This window comes from Apteryx rowi, unplaced genomic scaffold (assembly GCF_003343035.1).
Source record: "Apteryx rowi isolate R43461 unplaced genomic scaffold, aptRow1 scaffold_36, whole genome shotgun sequence".
NCBI lineage: Eukaryota > Metazoa > Chordata > Aves > Apterygiformes > Apterygidae > Apteryx > Apteryx rowi.
The window spans coordinates 3,207,479-3,229,684 of NW_020450085.1; the positions used below are offsets into that span (position 1 = coordinate 3,207,479).

At 39.9% G+C, this 22,206-nt stretch overlaps 1 protein-coding gene across 3 annotated transcripts in view; it reads right to left on the bottom strand.

Moving 5' to 3' along the window:
* Positions 1 to 1,219: 1,219 nt before the first annotated feature.
* The window catches only part of WDFY1 (WD repeat and FYVE domain containing 1), a 28,610-nt gene continuing 7,623 nt past the window's right edge, over positions 1,220 to 22,206 (bottom strand). The window contains exons 2-13 of one of the 3 annotated variants that reach the window (XM_026073047.1): positions 22,080 to 22,204; positions 21,814 to 21,881; positions 20,053 to 20,126; positions 18,781 to 18,835; positions 17,277 to 17,427; positions 13,680 to 13,792; positions 10,946 to 11,072; positions 9,236 to 9,341; positions 6,740 to 6,841; positions 5,937 to 6,067; positions 4,814 to 4,922; positions 1,220 to 4,178 (exon numbers count right to left, since the gene is read on the bottom strand). In XM_026073047.1, the coding sequence (XP_025928832.1) occupies positions 4,119 to 4,178; positions 4,814 to 4,922; positions 5,937 to 6,067; positions 6,740 to 6,841; positions 9,236 to 9,341; positions 10,946 to 11,072; positions 13,680 to 13,792; positions 17,277 to 17,427; positions 18,781 to 18,835; positions 20,053 to 20,126; positions 21,814 to 21,820 (1,035 nt within the window). In that variant the 5' untranslated portion in view covers positions 21,821 to 21,881; positions 22,080 to 22,204 and the 3' untranslated portion in view covers positions 1,220 to 4,118. The remainder of the gene's footprint in view (positions 4,179 to 4,813; positions 4,923 to 5,936; positions 6,068 to 6,739; positions 6,842 to 9,235; positions 9,342 to 10,945; positions 11,073 to 13,679; positions 13,793 to 17,276; positions 17,428 to 18,780; positions 18,836 to 20,052; positions 20,127 to 21,813; positions 21,882 to 22,079; positions 22,205 to 22,206) is intronic. The other 2 variants (XM_026073045.1, XM_026073046.1) reach the window with 2 other exon arrangements.

Genomic DNA, 22,206 nt, shown 5'->3' on the forward strand with positions numbered 1-22,206 from the left:
TAAGCAAGCAGAAATTCATCTTTTTCTATAGATTTTGATCATGGCATTTCAGTTAGCGAAGTCATTTACAACTGAGACCAAGTCTACTCATAAAAAAGCCTTGGAGAGTTTTCCCTTTAAAGTATGCAATATACAGTTTGTTCAACATTAAAAAAAAAAGTCCCTTTATTGAATCCAACTTATTCCTAGTCAGTCCATTGACTAAGTTCAATACCACACTAAAAGACTCATTGCTAAAACCTGCCAAACAGCTTATCTGAAACTTAGATGAAGTTTGGCAACATAAGGAAGGACCCCCACATTGGTCAGCTATGTATTCTCAGTTAGAAAACCAACCCACATCTTTGCATTTTCACTACAAGACCATCATTTGTAGTTCTCAAACACTTTCAAACTGAAGATATGAAGTGTAGATTAGATTTAAAATATGCCATAAGATGGTCTACACAAACCTCTAAACAAGCTTTTCTGGCTACGAATCAGTGAGCCTGATTTCATAGTCAATTTTTTGGTTGGAACTAGAGAACACGGCATTTTCTTTAGGGAAGGTGAGAGGTTTGAACTGATCAAAATTAGATAGGCCTTGATAAAAATCCATTACAGTATTATACTGTCTTTGAGTGTGAATGCTGTGAGCAATTGTTAGGGATACGGATACTTCCCTGCTCATCCTCATCCTTTCTGCTAAGTGAAAGCGTGCTATGAGACAAGTGTAACCACCTCCTGTGACTGCAGTTTGCATCCTCTGTGTACATCATACCGTAGATTCTTCCCCTCTCATCCAACACCAGTTAAGTATTTCTCTAATACCTCAGTCTGGTCCATGTGATCTCAGGGAAGCAAGTTTATCTTCTGATACTCTATATTTTAAGAGCCTTCGCAGCACTCAGAAGAGTAACCAGATAACCAGAGAAGAGGTCTAAATGAGCTGGCAAACAGGACAAAATGGATAGGGAGCACAGCTGCATGTCCCCATCTGCAGGTATTTACAGTTCAGTAAATAAGATTAGGACCACACAGCAGTTGTTTGTCTTGACTCACTGGTTCATCACAGGCCTTTAAACCCTAGTGCTGTGGCTCATTCAGCTCCAGGCAGCAGGTCTGACAAGCCCTCCCTGCAACCTAGAATTTGGACATGGACTGTCTAAATAAGGAGCCAGAGCACAGAATGGGAGTTGTTCAGTAACAAAGAAAAGATGGATCATCCAAATAGACTAAGTGAATATCAAGAAATATTTTATTGTACATGTAATCAAAATTAAAAAAACAAAAACCTCAGACAAGAGGGAGCAAGGGACAGATTTATCTAGCGTCTCTTAACTATGCAGGGTACAGAAATACAACTAGTAAAGAATTAGCACACATCAGTACCCTTTGCTCCCCTTCCCTGCCCCAATGAAAGAGGTTATACAAGCAAGATTAGTAATGCTTCAAATCAAGCTTCCTCAGTAATTGCACGCTTGACCTGACATAGTTGAAGTATGTTCAGTTTCATGACAGAGTATGCGCCTTCAAAACAGTTGTTTTAAACAACACAGCATCTCTTTAGTGGTTTGTAAGCATTACTCATTCAACACCAAGAGTATACTTAAGTGACTAATGACTTTTGGCAGCCATAATTATCTTGTTATATCCAAACTGACACTATATTTAAGTATATCAATTATAGAAAATAGATTCATTAGGCTTACCAATATGTAGTAGAGAATATATTATCTAGTGGCAAACCTTAATGTAAGATAAGTGGCTGTCAAGAAGCAGAGGAAGTATTCACAGGGAAGGGGGCAGGGAGTTACATACTGAGCAGGGAGCATGTTGACTAGTCAGAACTAAAAAATCTGAAGTTCAGGAATGTTAGCTGCTAAAGAGCTACACCTCAGTATCATTGGTGTAAGAAGAGTTTCAAATCACCTGGTTTGAAAAATATGCTATTCATACCACATCTACATCAATTTCCCAGCTTAACATATGACCCTAGATCCTCCTCACCACAGCACAGTATCTTGAACAGCTCTAGCTACATAATCATGTTCTGCCTCATGTACTGCAAGGAAGAGAAGGTTTCCATTCTCTTCCAGAGCTAGATAGGAAGAGGTTTGAAAGCAAATGTGGAGCATTATCAGCACTTATTTACCCCTTCAAACACCGTTTCCTTCCCAATTTACAGGGGCGAAGGCTTTCAGAGCAGTAATCTAACTTTTTTCCAAACACAGGCTGATTTTTCTCTCAATAGTTTAGAAATAAGCCTTCACAAAAAAGCCTAAGCTATACAGCATGTAGTAAGATGAATCAAATCAGCGTGACAAGTGCTAAATCCCAAACTGAGGGCAATACAAGTTTTGTTATTCCCACAAAAGAGGGATTTGTTTATTTTTTCCACTGGCCCAATAAGCCTAGCAAATTAACAGACTCTTAGCAATACTTCAGGAAAAGGCCCGCAGAAATGTAGACAAAGCCAGATCTAAGATAACACTAACTAATGTATTCTGGATTCTAATGCCCTTGTTGGAGACTATCAGCTTTTTGGCTTAAAATTGAAGTGGATCATGATGTATTAACTATACTGTGATCTTCATATATTAGCTACAGCATGGTCCAGAGAACATTATTAACGTCAAGTTACAGAACTAGGACTTGAGTTCACTAACAGTCATAGCACCACTTCATTGTTGCTGTAATAAAGACAGTCTAACCCTTTAGTTCTCTGCCAAAAAGAGCCCGTTACCTTTGACAGTTATGCACCATCACTTACTCCGGGCCAGATGACCTGCTCAAATTTTTTCTGTCCTCACAGTAAGCACCTGCTTTCAGAAAAAGTCTAGAAAGCTCCCAACTTAAACTCTGTGCCATATTGCCTTGGCTTTCAAAAAGTTTCAAAATAAGTTCCTACAGTGTTCAAATGTAAGATTCATACAACTGACAGACCAATTTATTGGCAACACCTCACTAGCTATTCCCTGCAAGTGCCAACTGCACAGTCATAAAGGCCTCCTARCTCTTCTTCATACTTCTCAGCTTTGAAACGGGAACAGATCAATATAGACATTTCAGGATTAACAGACCTAAGTGTGGGGTGGGGTGGGAAGCAGCTTTTCTGTATCTCAGTAATTATTGCTTTGGAAAGCCTCAGTATTTATCAGTTTTAAGCAACACCAAGGCAGTATTTAGAATTATGCTGCACTTTAGCAGAGACAGGTTCCTTACCATTAAAAGAACTGTCAGCCTTTCCACAGGAAAAAGTCTCTAAACTTTAGCTGGCCATTTTTTCTTAGCCATTACACTTAAAGGCAGATTTGCTTAGCTTCCCATTCTAACAGCATTATAGAGCTGTCAAAGCATATGGTTCATACCTATAGCCTGTCTTTAAACTAGAGTAGCTGAGCTGTACATTTTAATAAGACCTACAGAAGTTTGTTACCTATGCTAAAATTCTACTTAAGAACTTAGAATTGTCTGAAGATTTGCCAGCTACCTAAACAGAACAGGTGTCCCACAAAAGTGATTTTGCTAATAATTGAACTTGAAGACAAACACAAGAAAGCCAATAAAGGAAATCTTGCATGACCAAAGGTTGTCTTACCATCTCAGCTGAAAGAAGCTACCTGCCACTTTAAAAGTATTTCCTCCTTCCATAGGAATAACCAATATACCTTTTGGAGACAGTTTAGACAGTGACTGCTCAAAAGTATTTCTACAGAACTGCTTTTTGGAAGAGAGAATAAGTTATTTAACTATTTGCACAAATTGAATTCAATAAACTTGTTTTACTCTGATAATGCTTTAGCTACAAGATGTCTATACAAGATGTATCAGCAGAGAGCGCATTGTTAACACTACATGTAAACCAAGTAACAACAGGTCCTTTCTTCAAGGTGTCATGTTGAAGGTAAGCCATTTTACATTAGTCCGAGAGGCTGTGAAACTGCATTTCCGCACCAAGGGGATTCCTGGTGAGCCCAACAGAAAAAGCTGTCCTCTACAAAGGTGACTGTCCATCCTGGAACAGCAGCAGGAGAAGAATCAAGCAACCAGTGTCTGCGGTAGTATTCTTAAGAAGGATTTCATTCATTTGGTGCATATTGCTGTACATAAGGTGCATAAACCTCTTTGGTGGGAGATCAGCGTGAAGAGAAGCCAGTTGCAAGGCTGCAACCAACTACTGGTGTCATGTCCCAAATCTGGAAGAAAATATTGTGGAGAATTATACAGAAACACCACTTAGGTTTCAGAATATTGCTATAACAGGGATAGAGATAAGCAACGACCTCCCTGGACACAAGGTAACAAATCCTATTTAAATTAACTTCACAGAAAAAGAGGTAAAGAGTTGTACCAGTCTTGCAAACCAACTGCCAAACTTCAGGCTCAAGAGAGTCTTGTAGCAGTGCTCTGCAGGTCTGTTCAAGAAAAAAAAATCATTCCAATTTCCATATCACTGCCCCATAACCAGGACTTTTAGTGGCAATGCTCCAAGAAGCCAGGTTGCTCAGATTAAGAAGACCCTGCACATATCATCACCTGTGTTTATTTAAGGCCACTGGCAGATACTGCCATTGCTGATGCCTGCTTCATTTGTCCAGAGGACACCAGAAGTAACCAGCTCTGATAGCTAGACTAAGCCATGTAGTAGAGTTACAGGTCATTTCCATGTTCAGCTGCAAGAAGAACAGTTTGCAACAAACACGATTCTTGCTACTCACAGCAGTTAGCTTGGTAGCTACAGCTGTCAAAAAGGAAAAAAGTATATACAAACATTACTCTTAGTTTCCTATTAAATATCTCCAATAAACATAGGAAAGAGGTACATAAATACCTTCACAATCCGGTCGCTCCCACAGGTGACCATTAACCCTCTGGAGATGTCCATGGACATGTGTGAAATGTTGTGTTTTCCTTCATGAAAGGTTGCCAAGGAAGTACGGCTATAAGAAAACAGTTCAAATGAAAGCCAGCTATTAGATGAAGCTGCATGGCATCATCATAACAGTGCAAAGTGAACTTACAAAAAAATTAAGTTGCTTGAGTACTAATAAATCAGTTTCAAGAACAGCACTGCCATCTAAAAGGGGATGGAAATAAGTTAGCAAGTCATGATAAGTCATTGCTTGTGCAGTTATACAGGCGAGACATTGCCTGGCCTTCCCCAACTTGACTATTAATAAATCTAGAGCAGAAGTGGAACACTGCTTGAGTAAAGAACTGTACTCTTGGTTACAAAGTCAAGCTCAGCTACATTCTTCCTTTCCCACAAGGGATAAACAAGGGCACAGCACCTCTCCCCACCCCCCCCCTTTTTTTTTTTTTTTTTTTAATAAAAAATGGTCATTTGATGACTTCAATTCTTTACTGCTCCAGGTTTTGAAGAAGGTGACAGAACACTGAACAGGAAATACTGTTCATATCAAGATAATCAAAGGGGTTCTTCCATAGCTAGAATAGTTTAACAAGACAATAAACAACGTTTAACATCTTGCTTGCATAGGAAAACAATGTTGGCCTGTGAAGAGTACACCTAAAGTAGCAGTCTTCAGTAAGCATACATAAATTAATGCATATATAGCCTGGCAGCTGTGACGCATTGCGAGCCACACATTTTGCAATTTTAAGTGTGACCAACAGCCTGTACAACAACAAAACAAAACAAGAAAAAACTTGAGTTGAATTTGTTTCAAACTCTAGATCTGGGGTTATGGGGAAGACGACAAACTGGACTGGATTAAAAATAGTAACACCACATCTGATCTAAATGGGCTTGCAGAGCCAGTTTAGGGATCTCTGCACCACAGTGTACTGGGCAACCAGGGCAAGCGTGGCCTGTTAGTACAGAGTCAGCTTGGCCTGTTTGTGTAGCATTGTGCACGGATGCAGAGCCAACACAAGTGTTTCTGTATCTCAAAGCAATGCTTTATCAGACAGAGACCCTTCTTAATACTCACTCTTCATCCTTGATCGACTCAAAGCAGGAATCACAGACACGGACCTGAAACTCAAATCCCATGATAGGATAGCTCGACCGTTTGGTACTGCACTTGCCACACACTGCTTGCCCACATTTTCTGCAGTGATGCTTCACAGAGAGAGAGAAAACAAACAAAAATAAACACTACACTGTGCCATTTGTCTTACCGAATGTTCGTTAAACAATCATGGCCTGTTAAGCAGTATTCTTTCCCTGCCCATCCCCTCCTCCTTGTACTAGTTTCTTTGGGGAGCAGGAGAAAGAATGGTTGGGCAAGCAGCTAAGGAAATAAGAGCCCAAAAAAGCCAGAAACAGATGACAAGAGCATTTGTGCCCACCCAGTCTCTCCAAGGAGAAAGCTGTTTGGAAAGCTTCCATATTGTAGCACAGTAAGAGCAGGGCCATCATTGCTTCAGTGAACTGTATTCTCTCTACAGCACATCAGGCTGGCAATTTGCTTGTTTAATTATGGGGCACTGTCTGCCACTTTATACAACACAAAAATTAGCTGTCCACAGCTCCAGTACACAGAAATATTCAGAGAAATCTGATAGAGTGCTCTGAGCACAGCCTGCTTTGCCACATGATACAAGTTTGATGTAACACTTTCCATAGCATTTGGAAGTTTCTTAGCACTGCCTAGAAGCTGTGACCTCTCAAAAAAGCCTTACTTCAAAACAGCAGAAATATCAATAATTTGAAAGACGAACAGCTTTAGTTGTTTTCTGTTTGCTTTTTGCCTACCTGCTGAAGAACAGCTAAGCACTCAGACAATCTCACCTGTCTCAACCCTAAAGTTTTTGTGTCCCACATTTGCTTTATATTCCAGAAGAAAGGTTGTTCACACYTCTGACAGGAATCACTTTCTAGCCACTGAGGTGCCTAGGAAAGAGCAGCAGATGCAAGTAATCAAAATTACTTTTCCTCATAAGCTAACCAAGGAAGTTTAAGAACCCACAGTGAAACTTTACCCAGAGAGGTGCCCTGCCTCAGCTCTGGGCACTGCAACAATAGTCAGATTGTACCAAACTTACCATGTACTAGATACTGGGCAAAGAAATCAAAGAGTGAGTGAGGAGGTACATGCCACCTCATAACTATAATTATTTGTTACCAAGACCTACGCACCTCCTACACTACTTTTTTCTATAGTCCCAGGGCAGTATGTGATGCTACTGCCTTAATAAGAAAAATGAGAAAACTAATTCAAATGCCTGAGTTATTAAACTTGCTGGAGGTGTTTGAAGACTGCTGCTCTGATTGCCTAGATGATTTCTAAGGGCTAGAGTAATCCAAGCTAAAGAAGTTATGAGGCAGTCACCCCCTCTAAGCTCTTGTTTTCATCAAGAGATCATTTCCAGAAGTAAATCTCTTTGTTTCCCCAGGAATGCAGATGCAATTTGAAATAAAGAACTCATCTGTATTTTCCATGCAGCCCACATCTTCATTTAGCATCCCCTCTCCCACCCGCTTATTCTTCCTGTTGGTAAATGGAGTATGCTAAATAAAAATAACTTAGAGATTGCACATATTTCAGCATCCTCAGACACTTTAACTGAGCGGCCCTTTAGGGGATAGAACAAGAGGCAAGCAACATTTAGCACACAGATTTGAGTTAGAATATGTATATTACACACAACTTTAAGCATCCGATGGAGGAGTATCCCTGAAACTTGACAGGAGGAATGCTGGAACACCAAGGGAAGATTTTCCCCTCAATTCACTTACACCCATTGTTGACAGCAACAAAACAATAGTATGGTCAATCATATCACCATTAAATTCACGAATAGCCAGATGCTGCATTTTTACTCCTTGAACCTTGATTGCGTCTTCTTCCTTCCCCCATGCTAGTGAAAAATATTGTAATGGGCAGTAACAAGACCAGTTCAGGGAGTGGGGAGGAAGGAGGAGAGGAAGTCAGCTGCCTCTCCAACTGATGTTCTGTTTTGCCTAGTTACTTAGAATAGCACTTTTCACTTAATAGCATTTTTAAAAAGTCACCAATTCCACTTTGTGGCTATGCTGACTCCCTCTAATGGAAGAGAGGGGGATCTTTTCTTATTCTTTACTTCCCTTTTAATGCCTGAAAATAAGATGAAAAACCTACCACAAGACTACCAACATATGGTTGGAACAGCCCAAGATCAGTACAGCTTTCAGGGGAGTTAACACTTTTTATTCACATAGGACTAGACGACAGACTTTTCTGAACAGGTGCATGGATACTCCCATAACATGACTCAGTAGCTAAAACTTCAGAGGCAACATGTTCAGCACTCTACAAACACCTAATTGAGCCCAGTCCAAAGGCAAAGAAATTATGTTCTTCCAATAGGTGCTGAGACATCATATTTTAATTCTATTAAAACTGATTATTTTAGGAGACCCCTTAATTATTGTGTACAGATCCAAAAGATAAAAATGGCCACATCTGGTTGTCCCAATTGTATTATGAGCCAACTGTTTGCAACAATAAAGATTCGTAGGGCCAAGAATATCATAAAACTTTGACTTCTTCATGCCAGAAGCGTTGAGCATCACATAACACTCAGTGTATTTGCTGAAGGTGGTAGTTGAATGCAAGTCATAAAACAGTCCTTAACCATGACGATTGTATTTAAGGAAAACCAAGCAGGTACGGAAGGCTGAGCCATAATATTGCCTTATGGGGCAAATAACACTAATCCCTGTAAATACAGTTTACCCAAGGACAGTGGTAACCCAAAGGTTGTGGTACTGTATCTTTTCAGCTACTATGATGCTTATGAACTGATGCAGAGGGAACATGCAAGGTAGGCTCAGTTCAAGTATACCAAAGTCCTAAAAACAGCTGCTTGGGGACTAGATTTCTGCATTATGAATTCCATCTCAAAAACAGCATCTCACTTCTTTACATGCTTTGACATGAGTTAAGAACTTGCTTCAAGACTGTCTGCTGGTTTCTTTATTGCAAAGGCTTGCTTACTTTACAGTGTTCCAGCAGCAAAGGCTGTAGCCATTTGAGACTGAACGCATTGTCTCATTGAGCTAAGAAGCTAAGTAGTCCTGAGTCTGTCCTGCACCTGAATGAGACCAGATCTGGAAAACAATCTACTGTAAGGGTTACAACATGCCATGGACAGCCACTAGAATAGAGCATGTTTTGATAACATCATTCAGCCTTTAATGCTCAGAAAATGTGAGGAAGAGAGCCTGCAGAACACACCAAGCATGACTCAAAGCCATGTCAGCTTCCAAAGAGGAAAAAACCTTGGGCCTAAGACACGATCTTACCTCTTCTCGGCTGATATCCATGTTCCAAACAGCAATTCCCCCATCAGCTGAACAAGATACCAGCTGCCGTGTCAGCTGGATATAACAGATAGCCTGCACCTTGTCGCTGCAAACAGAGCAGACACTCTTTACCCTTAGGCATTTAAACAAAATTTAGGTTCCCAATAAACCCTGTTTTATCCTTGTAAAGCTACCTGGGAAGCCAAAGCTGACTCCCAAATAGCTTAGCTACTAAATGTTACCACATCTACTAGGTAGAGCAATGAAGATCAGTGAACAGATGCTGGCATTACTCTAGCACCAAGATGTTGACTAGAGCAGTATTCTTACAGGCTTGACCAGAATACCAGAGGTACAGCTCCATGTTAACATTTGCTGGCAGTAAACAACTGACAGTGATTTGAGCATCAACTGACTCAGAGCGTGACTGCAAATGTGTGTGTTAACAAGGAGAACCAGTTATCAAAACAGAGGCAACTGGAAGTGTAAAGATTCAGCTAGGAAGCAGATGGAGCTTCCACTTTTGCTCGCAAATCACAATAACCAAGTCTGTTGCTGACAAGCAAAGCAGGTATTCACCAATGAGAAAAAGACAGTTTATTAAAGAGCCATGGCAAACAAAGTCTATCCTAAGAAACTAAACAAAGATCTCAACACTATTAAACTGCTTTGCAACCTCCAAGTTCAATTAAAAAAGCCATTCCGCTTCTGAGATCAACTTACTTTCCCATTCAGTATGAAGTTTGAGGCTAAGTGTGATGTTTGAAGAGAAACTAACAGTGTTAAGTCTTCACCAGGACACATGATGCAGCAGTAACAGCAGTATAAAGTCCTCCAGTCACTGACTTCAGTTACTTTATTGTAACCAATACTAATATTAGTTCTTTAGCCATAAAACTAAATTCTCAAGATTTGACAAGAGTTCTAGTGCTAAGGTTATCAGTCTTGATCAAAGGTGGATGGAGGCATCTAGGGAATTAGACAAGAGGAGAATGCACTATACAAATACATCTTTAAATACAGAAGATCTGTACTAACACTGCATTTCCAAGTAGAATATAGTTTCAGTTGTGAACTGCTTGTCAGATTGAATTAAGGCCCTAGATTTAAAGATGACAACTAGGTAATGCTGTGTGTCTGTAAAAATAAAGTGTTGACTAAATGCAGACAGCTAGCTACACAGCAATCTACAGAACAGTGAAGATGTGACATGCTTTTCTGAAGTCTAGAGACCAGCCCCTGTAATTTAGCCAGTTAGTTTATCATCTCACAGATCAGAGACAAGACAGGAACATACTGAAGCTTATTCTACATATGTACACAAACATGCTTATGCATTAAGTTTCTAGCCCCACCCTCACAAGTGTTAGTGAAGGATTTACAGTCTAAAAGCACTCAACTTCTACATAAAATCCAAGCAGGATGATTCAGGATTTTTACCCACCTCTTTCTGAACACTATTTTTATCCTATAGTCTCACTAGCCATGTTTTAGAAGTACCCAGAATGATTAAAAAGGCTTATCAGCAAGGCTTTTCTAATACTGATTATCTCTCTCCCCCTTCAAAAGGGTCAGTCTTCAGAGCTCTGCAAGAAGTACTATCCATTTAATTATTCAAAGATTCAAATATCTTGTCACGCTATTCAGCCTTCCTGGGACTCCATGTGTTCATTAGAAAACATGTAGAAAAAAATAAGACACTATACATACTGATGGCCCTGGAGCAGCAGCGTTCGCCCCTTCCTTCCACCAATATCCCACATGATAATGCTGTGATCAGAGGCACCCGAGAAGAGCAGTCGTTGAACAGGATCCCACCACAGGGAAGTAATACTTCCTAAGAAAGAACATTCTGCAGTTAGATCCAAGAGTCACTCTAGTGCAATCATGCCCTTCAGAGCCATTACAGTGAAAACTGAGGTACTCCCTCACTACAGTATCAGATATTGAAAGCCTTAAGGCAATGGACTGCAGGGAACAGCAAGATGTCCTGCTCGAGAGGTAAAGAGCACGACAACAGAACAAAACATCACTAAGAAGAAAGTTAAAAGCAAGGCTCAATCCAGAAACTTTGTCCAAGTTCCCAATTTTCTCTCCACTGTATTTGTATAGTTGGTAGGCTGTTACRAGATCTTGGGAAGGTGAAATGTTATGAAATTACTGAATAGAGACTAGTATCTACAATGCAATAAGGCTCTTGACTAGTAGGTGCAGGAAAGTATGAAGTATTTGCAGGTAAATGAGTCCCTTATATGACTACTTAGAACCTTAAAATTTTTGGAATAAGTAACTTCAGTTTGTGACAGTTTCACCACTGTGGAAGTCTTCCAGCAAATCTGGCCAGTACAAACTAACTTACAAAGCTACAGAATTCAGAAGGCCCAGCTTGGCAATGGACACCTATTCATTCAGACATAGAAAGAATCCAGTAGCAGCCTAATGCTAAACCCCAAGATGTGGGGGTTTGCAAGTTAGGAGACTGAAGAATTAATTTAGTCACTCAGGTAGCCTTTAGTTTTGAAGTTACAGGAACATTTATTCCCTTCCAGACTAGGTTGCGTTTTAAAGCATCCTTCCATTGTTCAGTTGTCAAGTGCCTTGTTAATCTGAAAGCAAGATAAATGGTAATTACAGCCTAGATCAGTCTTTTCCAGGTCTTTGGAGCAAGAGATTTGTCTTGCCTCCTTTAGGGCTGTTTTCAGACAGACCCATTTGGGAACAGGTGTTTCACTGATAGAGAACAATGACCCCCCAGGCTATAAGAGGCAGTATGAATATTATCTCATAACATTATACAGAGCAGGCTGTTAAACACTGAGAATGCTGGAAGCTGCCTCTTGAAGGACAAGCTCTGAAGTCATTTAAACTACAAAGCAAATACTGCTTGCTTACGAAGTCACAGTAAAGCAAGAGTCAGAGTGGAAATAAGATAGTCAGACATTTCAAGTCTGGAACACAGCCACACTTGAAGAACTAGCTGCCATTTAAATTTAGCATTACCAGGCCTTGAGGATATTATGCGAATACTGTGGAGGGAAAAAAGGATCTGTTTTTCTTTAAGAACAATGATAGAGCTACTATTATGCCAACTGAAGGAAAAAACCTGTTTTTGTCCCCCTAGTTTAACCAGCTCTTATACTAGATCAGTTCTGGTTTTGAAGATCACAATCCCCTTCAGGAACAAGAAGCCAAAGTTGTCCGCTATACAAATAGCACTGTTGAAGTCAGTGCTTGGAAGCCCACCTCAATTCGATAAATGGAATATATACTAGGCAGTGCCACATCCAGAAATACTGACTTCAGACTAACAGTGGTATCCATCAAGGAGCTACATTTGAATACAGACTGCCATGAAAGCCTACACAGGTAAAGGAGTCTCTATGGCCAAAAGAATTATTTTGCACTCAACTGACACAACCCGAGGTTCTGCTTGAAAAAGGAAAAGGCATTTATCATTTGAAGATCTCAACTTGCCTTTCCCATTCAAAGCCAGCTTTGTCATTTTAGTCATCTGTAAAGCAGGAGTCTACCCTGCTATAACAAAGTCTGCTCTGTACTTGTGGGGACTACACAAAGAAGCCTTTTCCAGTGGGCCACAGACTCATGACCCAGTAATTCAGCCCAACTCAACAGCAAGCTGGACAGCTGATTTGAAAGTTACCACATGGGAAAAGGCATTACATCTTAGTTATTTGTCTCAGAGTATTTTTAAGTTACACATTCTTCCGTAATTCACATTCTTGCCTTACTCATTGCAGACAGCAGCTCTGTATGAGGTTACAGACTATCTGGTTCTTCATTTGATGCAAGGGCTTCAGCTATACCACACAGAATGAGACATTTGTCTTTGACTTGACAGCTTTCATTCTAAAAGGCTCTTTATTTCTTGCACATAGCTCAGTTTCACTAAACAAAGGAAACTGAGTTAGTTTCATAATAAACCAATCAGAGTAGAAGAGTCCTCCTCATTGGGAGGAATTAAGTGGCTTTTTACATCTAGCCTGGGGCTTGCTCCAGCTGCTTTAGGTAGTATTCTAGTGCCAAAAGGCCTTCAGAAAAAAAACAAAAAAACAAAAAACCCACACATTTTTGTCCTTTCTTTTCCATGTTAAGGAGTAGAGTCTAAAGTCTTTAAAAGGTGGCCATCTAGTGGATAATTCAAGTTTAACTGAACAAACATTTTAACCTTTATTTTTATCTACAAAAATGGGACTTGTAAGTGCGCAGAGGACTACAAGGAGGGACCCTATGGCAAGAACGCTTCTCCTCTTTAAGGGATAGTCAATGCACACAAGTTTAAACAGTTTTTGCCAGCTACTGCCCTGCCCTGGTTCATCCACTACCTATCCTTAACAGGTGGATATTTAATTGAACATACCATCCCAATTCACAGAAAGCTACTAGAATCTAGGTCATGTGGAATTAAGATGAAGAGTTACTTTACCTTCATGTCCTTTGAGTGTCGTGATAACTGAGCATGTGTTCTGCTCCAGCTTCAGAAGCGTGATCTGTCCAGAATAGTCACCAACAAATGCATGCTGAGTTTCATAATCATATCTGAATAGAAGTCAAGGAAAAGCCTCATTTGCTCTTAAGAGTATTTTAAGGACTGAAACAGATGGCACAGCTGTCACCTACACAACCAAAACAAATTAGAAATAAATTTAAGTTTGTCAGATAAATATTTACGTAACTACTTCTGAAGTGTTTGGACACCACAGTAGTTGAATCCTTTTCATTCCTCTTTTCTCCCCACCTTTCCCTGTACGTGCAAGCAAGGCAATATGGAAAACAAGTGAGAAACTAGAGGATGGAGTCTCTTATGGCTTCTCCTGTGGCTTTCTAATACTTTAGTTTGAGGCAAGCAAGTATATTTAGATCATTCGTAGCACACATTTACAGAACACACTCATGACCCTCTGCAAGAGATGCCAAAACTCCTCAGGCTACTTGTTACAGCGCAGAGCTACCATTAGRAGCACTACACTGGACATGAGGCGCCATTCAGTCTTACCTAGTATCTGCTCCTAACATGCTAGGAGACCAAGTTTATAGAAGTACACCAGCTGATGTCCCCAGGATACGATAACTGAGATTCAAAGATGTTGTTCCTCCACAACTAGTTTACCTTATAGCAAAAGCATATTCCCACTGTTCTAGCTACTGAAAAGGCAAGACCATCTCATTCTTGTTGCTCTTCCCCACGCTTTCAAGTTTGCTGGTCCTTAAGAGTACTATCCAAGACTGAACAGTATTTCAGAAAGGATGCAGCGTGGCTTTTATATCAGTCTAACATGGCAGAACCCTAACATGGGATCTATTAACACAGTGGCATGGTTGGAAAAAGCATTACACATTAGTTTCTTGAGACAGTCAAGTAGTAACAAGAACAGAATATCGGAAAACTTAAGGACAGCAAGATGGATGAAACCAGATCATTTGCCATCTTTAGAAGGCTTCTGCTATTCAGAATATAAGCAAGAGCTACGGAGCAGAAAAAAAACACCACACAACCACAGAGCTGACAGTACATAATCTAGGAGTTGGGCATTAACTCGCCTGTCCTCCTGGAGCCAAATAAATGCAAGTAGCAGCTAGCAAAATTGTCTCTTCTATGCAAGAGAAAGAAACCAACTTTAAGAAGTTTGTGAACCAAAAAGCTTACCACCATACGTGAAGAGGTTTTGTAATCTGATGACATTCTGAAGTCTCTTAAGCCTTCAGAATCTTGAGATAAACAATTCACTTAAACCCATCAAGTTCCTGAACATGCGATCCTTTCTTCATCCTGGAAGTTCATGCTACCATTATCCCTGCTAATCCAATAAAGAACAGGCACTCTACCATGTTTTACAGATGCTTACACATAGGATCATTAACTAACAAGTTCTAAAGAATCTCCCAATAGGGAAACCAAGCAGCCAGTGCACATACCAAAAAGCTAGTTCTTCCAGATACAAGTCAAAGGAATGATCAATTGGAATGCATTTTCAAATGTCATGGTCTTTAGTGGAAATTATTTTTATCTTGATAGAAAAGGTCATATTCTCTTGTCAATCTTCATAATAATCTCTTCCATAGTGTTTACAATAACGAGTGCTAGCTAGAGAACCCATGGCATTCAAGCACTGAATGCTCAGAGGCGCCAGATTGTGCAGTGCACTGGTCTCATAACACACACTAGTATTAACCCAGTTCCGTGCTACCATCAGCTAAGGTGAACTACGTGTGAAATGTTCAGCAGGACACAAGGAAACCAAGTTCTAGAACAAAGATAACAGCAAATGAGTAACAGGACAGCAGCACAACCTTGTCAGCTTTCCCATCAATAAGGCAGGGCCTGCACAGATGGGAGACCTCAGAATGCTGAGCATGCCACTGGCAATCAAGTAGTTGCTTTCCTGCCAGTTTCTTAGCATTTAGCAGGTATATAGCAATGCTAAGAGATATTTATTTTGAGAGAGATGTAGTTTGCCTCTTTCAGCTTTTGAATCACGTTGCTTCTACAATGTTACTGCCATTAATCCTCATATACCAGCCAGTACCTCCAAGCCTGCAGTACCACAAGCTCAAACTGCCACCATTAACAAGTGATAAAAATAGTTTTCTTCTCCTCCTCTGAAAGGATTTAACTAATGCTCAGAAGTTCTGATGTATGAACTACAGCTTTAGCTACTGAGTTTGTAAGTCTTTTAGATAGGATAAAGAATGCCCTGAAGTACTTTAACTGAATAGCCAACTGCAGTTTTTAAACTTCGAGTGCTGCAGTTAATAGCAATTTGCAGGAAAGCAAGCTGCACATAGACAAACTTACACCAGTAACACATAGAGTTTCAACATACCTTGTAGCTTAAAAATAGAAAATATTAACACGAGCAATGAGAGAAGAATAAAGGAATCTGAAGGATTTTCATGATATCCAAATTAGTGGAGTTTAATCACTACTGGCACATATGACCATCCCATGCAGTGAGCTGTGTAAAGTTAACATTCAAAATATACATGGTGGCCTAAGCAATGAAACTGCTTTTGCTTCCAGAACACTACCAGTCCTGAGCTGAAGTGAAGTGCACATAGCAGAAGGCGTCAAATTCCATGGAGCTAAGCTGCTCTCAAGTTACAGGACGTTTTTACGTGGTAGTGCTTTACACGCTGTGAATGCTCAGTTCTAAATCCAGGAAGGGTCCTCATATTGTGCTTCACCATATAGTGAATAAGATCTAACGGGAACAGAAGTGTGGATAGCTTAGTTTTAACTTTTTGCACACAGAAGCAAAGCCAGGCAAAAAAGGGAGACTTTGCACAGCTCAATCATGCTGGCTCCATCTACTTGCAAAGCCACATGGTAAGCCCAATAAATTCACTGGTTTAAAGCAGAAAATGCTTTTAATGCCTTTTAAGAAGATTCTCAGCACTGACTATCCACACAGCCATGGAAAGCCAGCTGTAGTGGGCTCTTCCTCAAGAAAATTCAAGGACATCCAAATTACCTTCTAGTCAGGCTGATTTAGAAGGAGCCTAGTTATAAATTAGGTGCTCAAAAACTTTTGTAATTGTACCCAAAGAATGTGTAATCCTTGAGATTATTCCTGCAAACACAAAGTTGTGTAAAGGAATGATATGGCATCACAAGTTATATCACAGGGAGCACAGGATTTATTGAAGTATAGCATGTTCTAGTTTCTCCTCTAGAAGGACACAAATGCATACTGCCATCTGTTAAAGAGAAAGTGACTTGCCTAGAAATTATATAGGCCAGCCTATAAAGATACAATTACTAGAGACTTTCACAACATGCTACAGACTAACATCTCAAAATTAGGAACTAGTATACATTAAGACTTCTGTAACTCACAAATTCACAACATCATTTTACTATCTAACAAGAGCAAATAGAAGCAAAAGTATTAAATGTCTGATCAGAATAAGAGTTAGCAGACTTGCGGGATAGTTAACTTAATCTGTTCCATCCTTTCACGTAAAAAGCTGAAGTGAGCTCAGGGGAACAAAGTACTGGGCAGCAAGCATTCCCAAAGGATACTGTAGACATGAAGCCCAAGAAGCGAAGTAATGTCTCCCCAGCATACTCCCGCTTCTGGTGCACATCCAGCTGATACACTTGTCATGACCCGTACTGATAACCCACTCTGACGTCAAGCAGAAAACAATAGCAGACACTCGATTCTGATGAGCTGTGGGAAGAAGAGATTCTTGCCAGTTTTTCCTAAAATTGAAGCATCCTTATGAACAATAATTCAGAGACTTAGAGTGAAAGTGATATCAAAAAAATGCTCCAGAAAGTTTTCACCATCATGTTATACTTGCTCCAAGGCTACATTAAAAGGTTAACATTGTTGTTTAAACGAACAGAATAGTTTAAATAGTTTAATGAATCAAACATGTCAGTCAGCTGATTTAAGCCTTTTTTCCCCATACAGACAGAAGCCGAGTTCATCCCRGGTACCTGAAATGCTCTGGTTAAAAAGCAGGTAAGCCCTCAGCTTCCTTTAGTTTGGCCAGGACTTCTGGGGAGCAGTGTAACACATCTAAAATCTTAATTGCCTTCTCTAAGTGCCTTTTTCCCCCCCTCATGGGAGTTATGGTCAGATTCATTCCTTTAAGTACCTGAAAGTGATCTAGTCCAGGGCATTGTTTGCTCCCTGTGACAGCAAACAAATCTCACCAAGATCTCAGCTGTGTCTAGAATGATGCCATTAAGCAAGAAGTTATAGAAACATTAGAAAGACCTTCCCCACCCCAGCAACACACATTCCCCCAACATGCAAGTACTTCTCTTAGAGCTGTCAAGTCAGCCACCTTAGGATAAAGGGGGTCTTGTTGTTTAAGAACAGTCTTTCCCTTGTAAGCAAAAACATTTGCTTCTATCGGTATCAGGAAGTTGCAAGACAACTACACTTTGCTTTGCTACATATCTATAGTCTTTAACAGAAAATTTCCCACAGGCCATTCACATTAGTGTTCCAATTGTGACCCATAACTGGATTTTGTATTTCTCTTAAAGGATGTGCAGACAAATACTGAAAATAACATCTCCATAAATATTAGAACAACCCCTATTCCCACATACCTGAAAAACAATCTTTTTCATTCCTGTTGCTCTCCTAGATGATAAAGGAGGCAAGGGCTCTTATATTTAGCTAGAAATAGCCTACTCCTCCCAGTGTTTATAGAAAATAAGGATAGAATTTGCAAATACCAAAACACACCTTTAGAAAGCTCTTACCCTGACACTCATGTAGTACAGCTACTCCATTTAAAGAGCAAGAACTGAACTCCCACTAGTTCTGGCTCATTACGTGTTTAAGTGATGATGACTGCAATTCTGAGACTCAACCGACTGAAGATTACTCAATAACAAAACATTTCTCTTATTGCAGTTATCCCTAACTAATTGACAGCTGGAAGAACAGTCAGATTTAAAGCATATTTGGCCTTGACTCATCTGTGATGGTACCCAATTTTCTGAGCATTTTAGAAGCCTCCCCTTGACACAAATGTTAGTGCAGACACTGGTAACAGCTTACCTGGATAGGTCTTCACAAAGTTCATCTTATTAAAGTCCTCTGAAACATGAAACTCCTAAAGCCAAAGAAGTAGGACAGTTAGAAGAGATACCACAATAAAACAGGCAAGAGATTGATAAAAAAGAGCAGTGATCTCACAAACCAGAACCTGCATAGCAACAACGTATCTTACTAAAACCTAGCAGCTTGTCAGGCTGAAGCGTAGCAAACTGACAAGTCAATTGCAAGTTAATGCTCAGATTTATACTGAACTGCTGTTTTCAAGAAGCAGCACGCTCTCAAAATCAAGTTCACTGAAGGGAGACTATCRAAAGAGATGAGATGCCATTTGTCCTCAGTAAGAACAAACAAAACTATCTTGCAGTATTTTGGATTTAAGCATCTGAGACTTCATAAAGAACAGGATAGCTTTAGACGAGAGTGTTCTTTATTGATTCATTAGGTTTACAGAAATTTTAAAGGTCTCAGCTTACAGTTTCAAGTAGTAAAGTATCACTATTACTGACATTCATTTAGTACTCTTGCTCTTTCTAGGACAGTTACTTTGGCCTTTTTTCATAGGGAAAGGAAACCACTAAAACATCTGGGAGTCAAAGGATTCTCCTCCTTTTCCAAGAAAAGGGGGGGAAGAACACAGGCCTACTTTCTATTCTGCCTTATGCATCCTCCCTCCAGGAGAGGGAAGGAAATTAGAGCAAGAGGATAACAGGCCAGAAGGAAGACTTCCCAGAAAGGAAAGAAGCGCATACACTTCCTCTATCCATGCAAGGCAAAGGGGGAGTGTTTGGAAACCAACCCTGACTCTTGTAGTTTTAGAGCTAGAGAGCTGAAATTTCCACATTGCAAGAAGAGATCTACAGCAAGGAAATCCAAAGACATTTGCATTGCTAAATGCGGGCAGATCCATACTTCTGGCCAGATGCAAGCAAGCTCCAGTTCATAACCCCTATCATTACACTACCATGGCACTCTGCCCAGCTTAATGTACTCCTCAAAATAATTCCCTGACAAAGTATAGTTTGCACTCACTGCTACACTGGTGTCTCAATGCTTTCTTGAGGCTAGCTGGCTCTCATCTACCAGAAGAACCTTTGTGTCTTTGCACTCTGATAAAGATCCTAAGCRTACTGCCAAAGAATTCAGCCATTTACTAGTAGCTCCATTCCAAAGAGAAGGGAAAGAAAAGTTATCAGCTAGCCAGCAACATTTGATGCTCATGGACGATCTAAGCAATTCTAATTTGCATTCTTAAGAAAAGTCACAGCAACTTACCATGATAGCTCCATTATCCTGACCTACAAATATTCGTCTGCTGTCGTGATGGTAAGCCATGGCTGAACATGGAGCTGTCAAAAAAGCCAGCACAAAAATTACTGAAGTACAAGTACTGGTGTACACATGACAGTTATCAAAACCAGTTTGTTTTACTCAGAAACAAAGCTGTTTAAGGCTAGGAAGTTTGATGAAAGTTAATCTGCATAAATAGTGTCCCTTGTTAAGTCAATTGATTTTCCATTTGCTATGCCAATTAAAGATACAGTACTACAGTAAAGCAGATGCACCACTAGGAACCTCATACAGACTTGATTTCCTGCCATAACTCAATAGGAGGAATTTTATAAGGGCTGGAAGTTTAGCTAGCAACAACAGCATGTGCTTACATTTAAGAACTTGCACTTACTGAAATTACCTCAAACTGAGTCCTGAGTTGTATACAGGAACAATATTCCCTTCCTTGCACTTGAGGAYTATATCATTAGAGAGAGCACACTAGACAGAAACATGTAATCACTTTTGAGCTTCATACAGGATCAGGTCTCAACACCTACATCTTTAAGGAGACCTGCGATTACATACAATCTATTTCAGCAGAAAATCTCTAAAGACCTAATTCCATTTTTGAAATGGAGAGCTAAAATAGGTGTGAGATGCAATGAGAGGGGAATTGCAAGGAAGCGTCCTAACGAGGATTTCACAACAAAATCTTTCACTGAAGAATGTCCTCATTAAACTTGCAAGTTACAAGAGTTCCAGGGATATGGTGTTCTGATCCAACACCATCTTCTCCAATGCCCTCAGAAACACGTGGTCTTAAAAGTGTTTTCAGAGATTTAAAATGAGATAGGACAATCTGGATTACTACAATAGTCATACTGCATAAAGACAAATAAGTCCCTTGCAACTACTAATGGAAAGCTTATTTTATAAAAGGTTGTTAGAGCACAATCTGAATAGCCTATTTAAAGACTTGATAAATGGTGAAACTGTTGTTATTTAGACTAACTATTGGGGGGGAGGGGAGGAACAATTATGGCTAATACTTCCACTCTAGATCTAGCCTATTCTGTCTGCAGCTGAAGAAACAGAACATCTAGTCCAATTTTTTGGTCTTCATTTAACCTTCGCATACAAGTTTTTTCAGAAATTGTCATTTTGGAGACTTCATCCTTTGTTTGGCTGATGTTTCATCATTACATTCCATCTTTTTATTTATGGTATGTTTCTAGGCAACAACTGTACACTAAAGGGATGACAGCAAAGCTCTAGGCTAAGAAGTGATGTTTCAAAGGAAAAAAAAAAAAAAATCCCTCAGCACTGGAGCTACTACTCCAAAGTGCTTTCTTAATAATCTAACTGCTTCACACTTYGAAACACAGATACATACTTTGGGATGCAGAGGGCATTCTCATGTTGAAACTTTTATTTAATGGTTTAAAACATTCACCTATTCAGCAGATGAGTTATTAAACCGGTATTAGAGACAGCCACAGCAGCTGATCAATACAGTGATTTAATTAGTGAAAGATCTAATTTCTCAAGAATGCTGTCTTAGATCTCATCAACTGTCAGACTAGTTTCAAAGTAAAGTTTGAGCTAGAGACATCACAAAGTTCCCAAATTCAAAACCACCAAGTGAATCCAGTGCTTGAGGAAAGAGGAAGGAGGCATTCCCATACACAGAACACAATCATGTTACAAAATTTATGTAGCTATGCTTAGCCATCACTTAACCATCTCTAGCATTTTACTTACATGACATAGTGTGATAGATGCTGGGCCAGTACTGCCCACTGTCTCTCTTCAGCCATACTCTTATTGTTCTGTGTTGGGGGAAGATTAGGAGAAGACAGTTAAGCATGTGTGTACGTATCAGCTCCAATCTTCCTAGCTTTCCTGCTACTCCAACAGGGAGAAATAATACTAAGAATAGTCACTCTTGGATGCCAAAGAGCTTCCTTCAAAACTATTCACGCACTGAGTTTCAATAAATATGAGACAGGAATACTATGTCAGCTCACCTCAGAAACTGCTACACGTTGCATCTCTTGAATCTTCTCCTTAGCTCTGGCTGACTTAAGTCAAATTCAAGTTGCAGGAACTTAGCTTTGGCAGAGCAAACTGTAGCTTGGTTTATATTATACATCT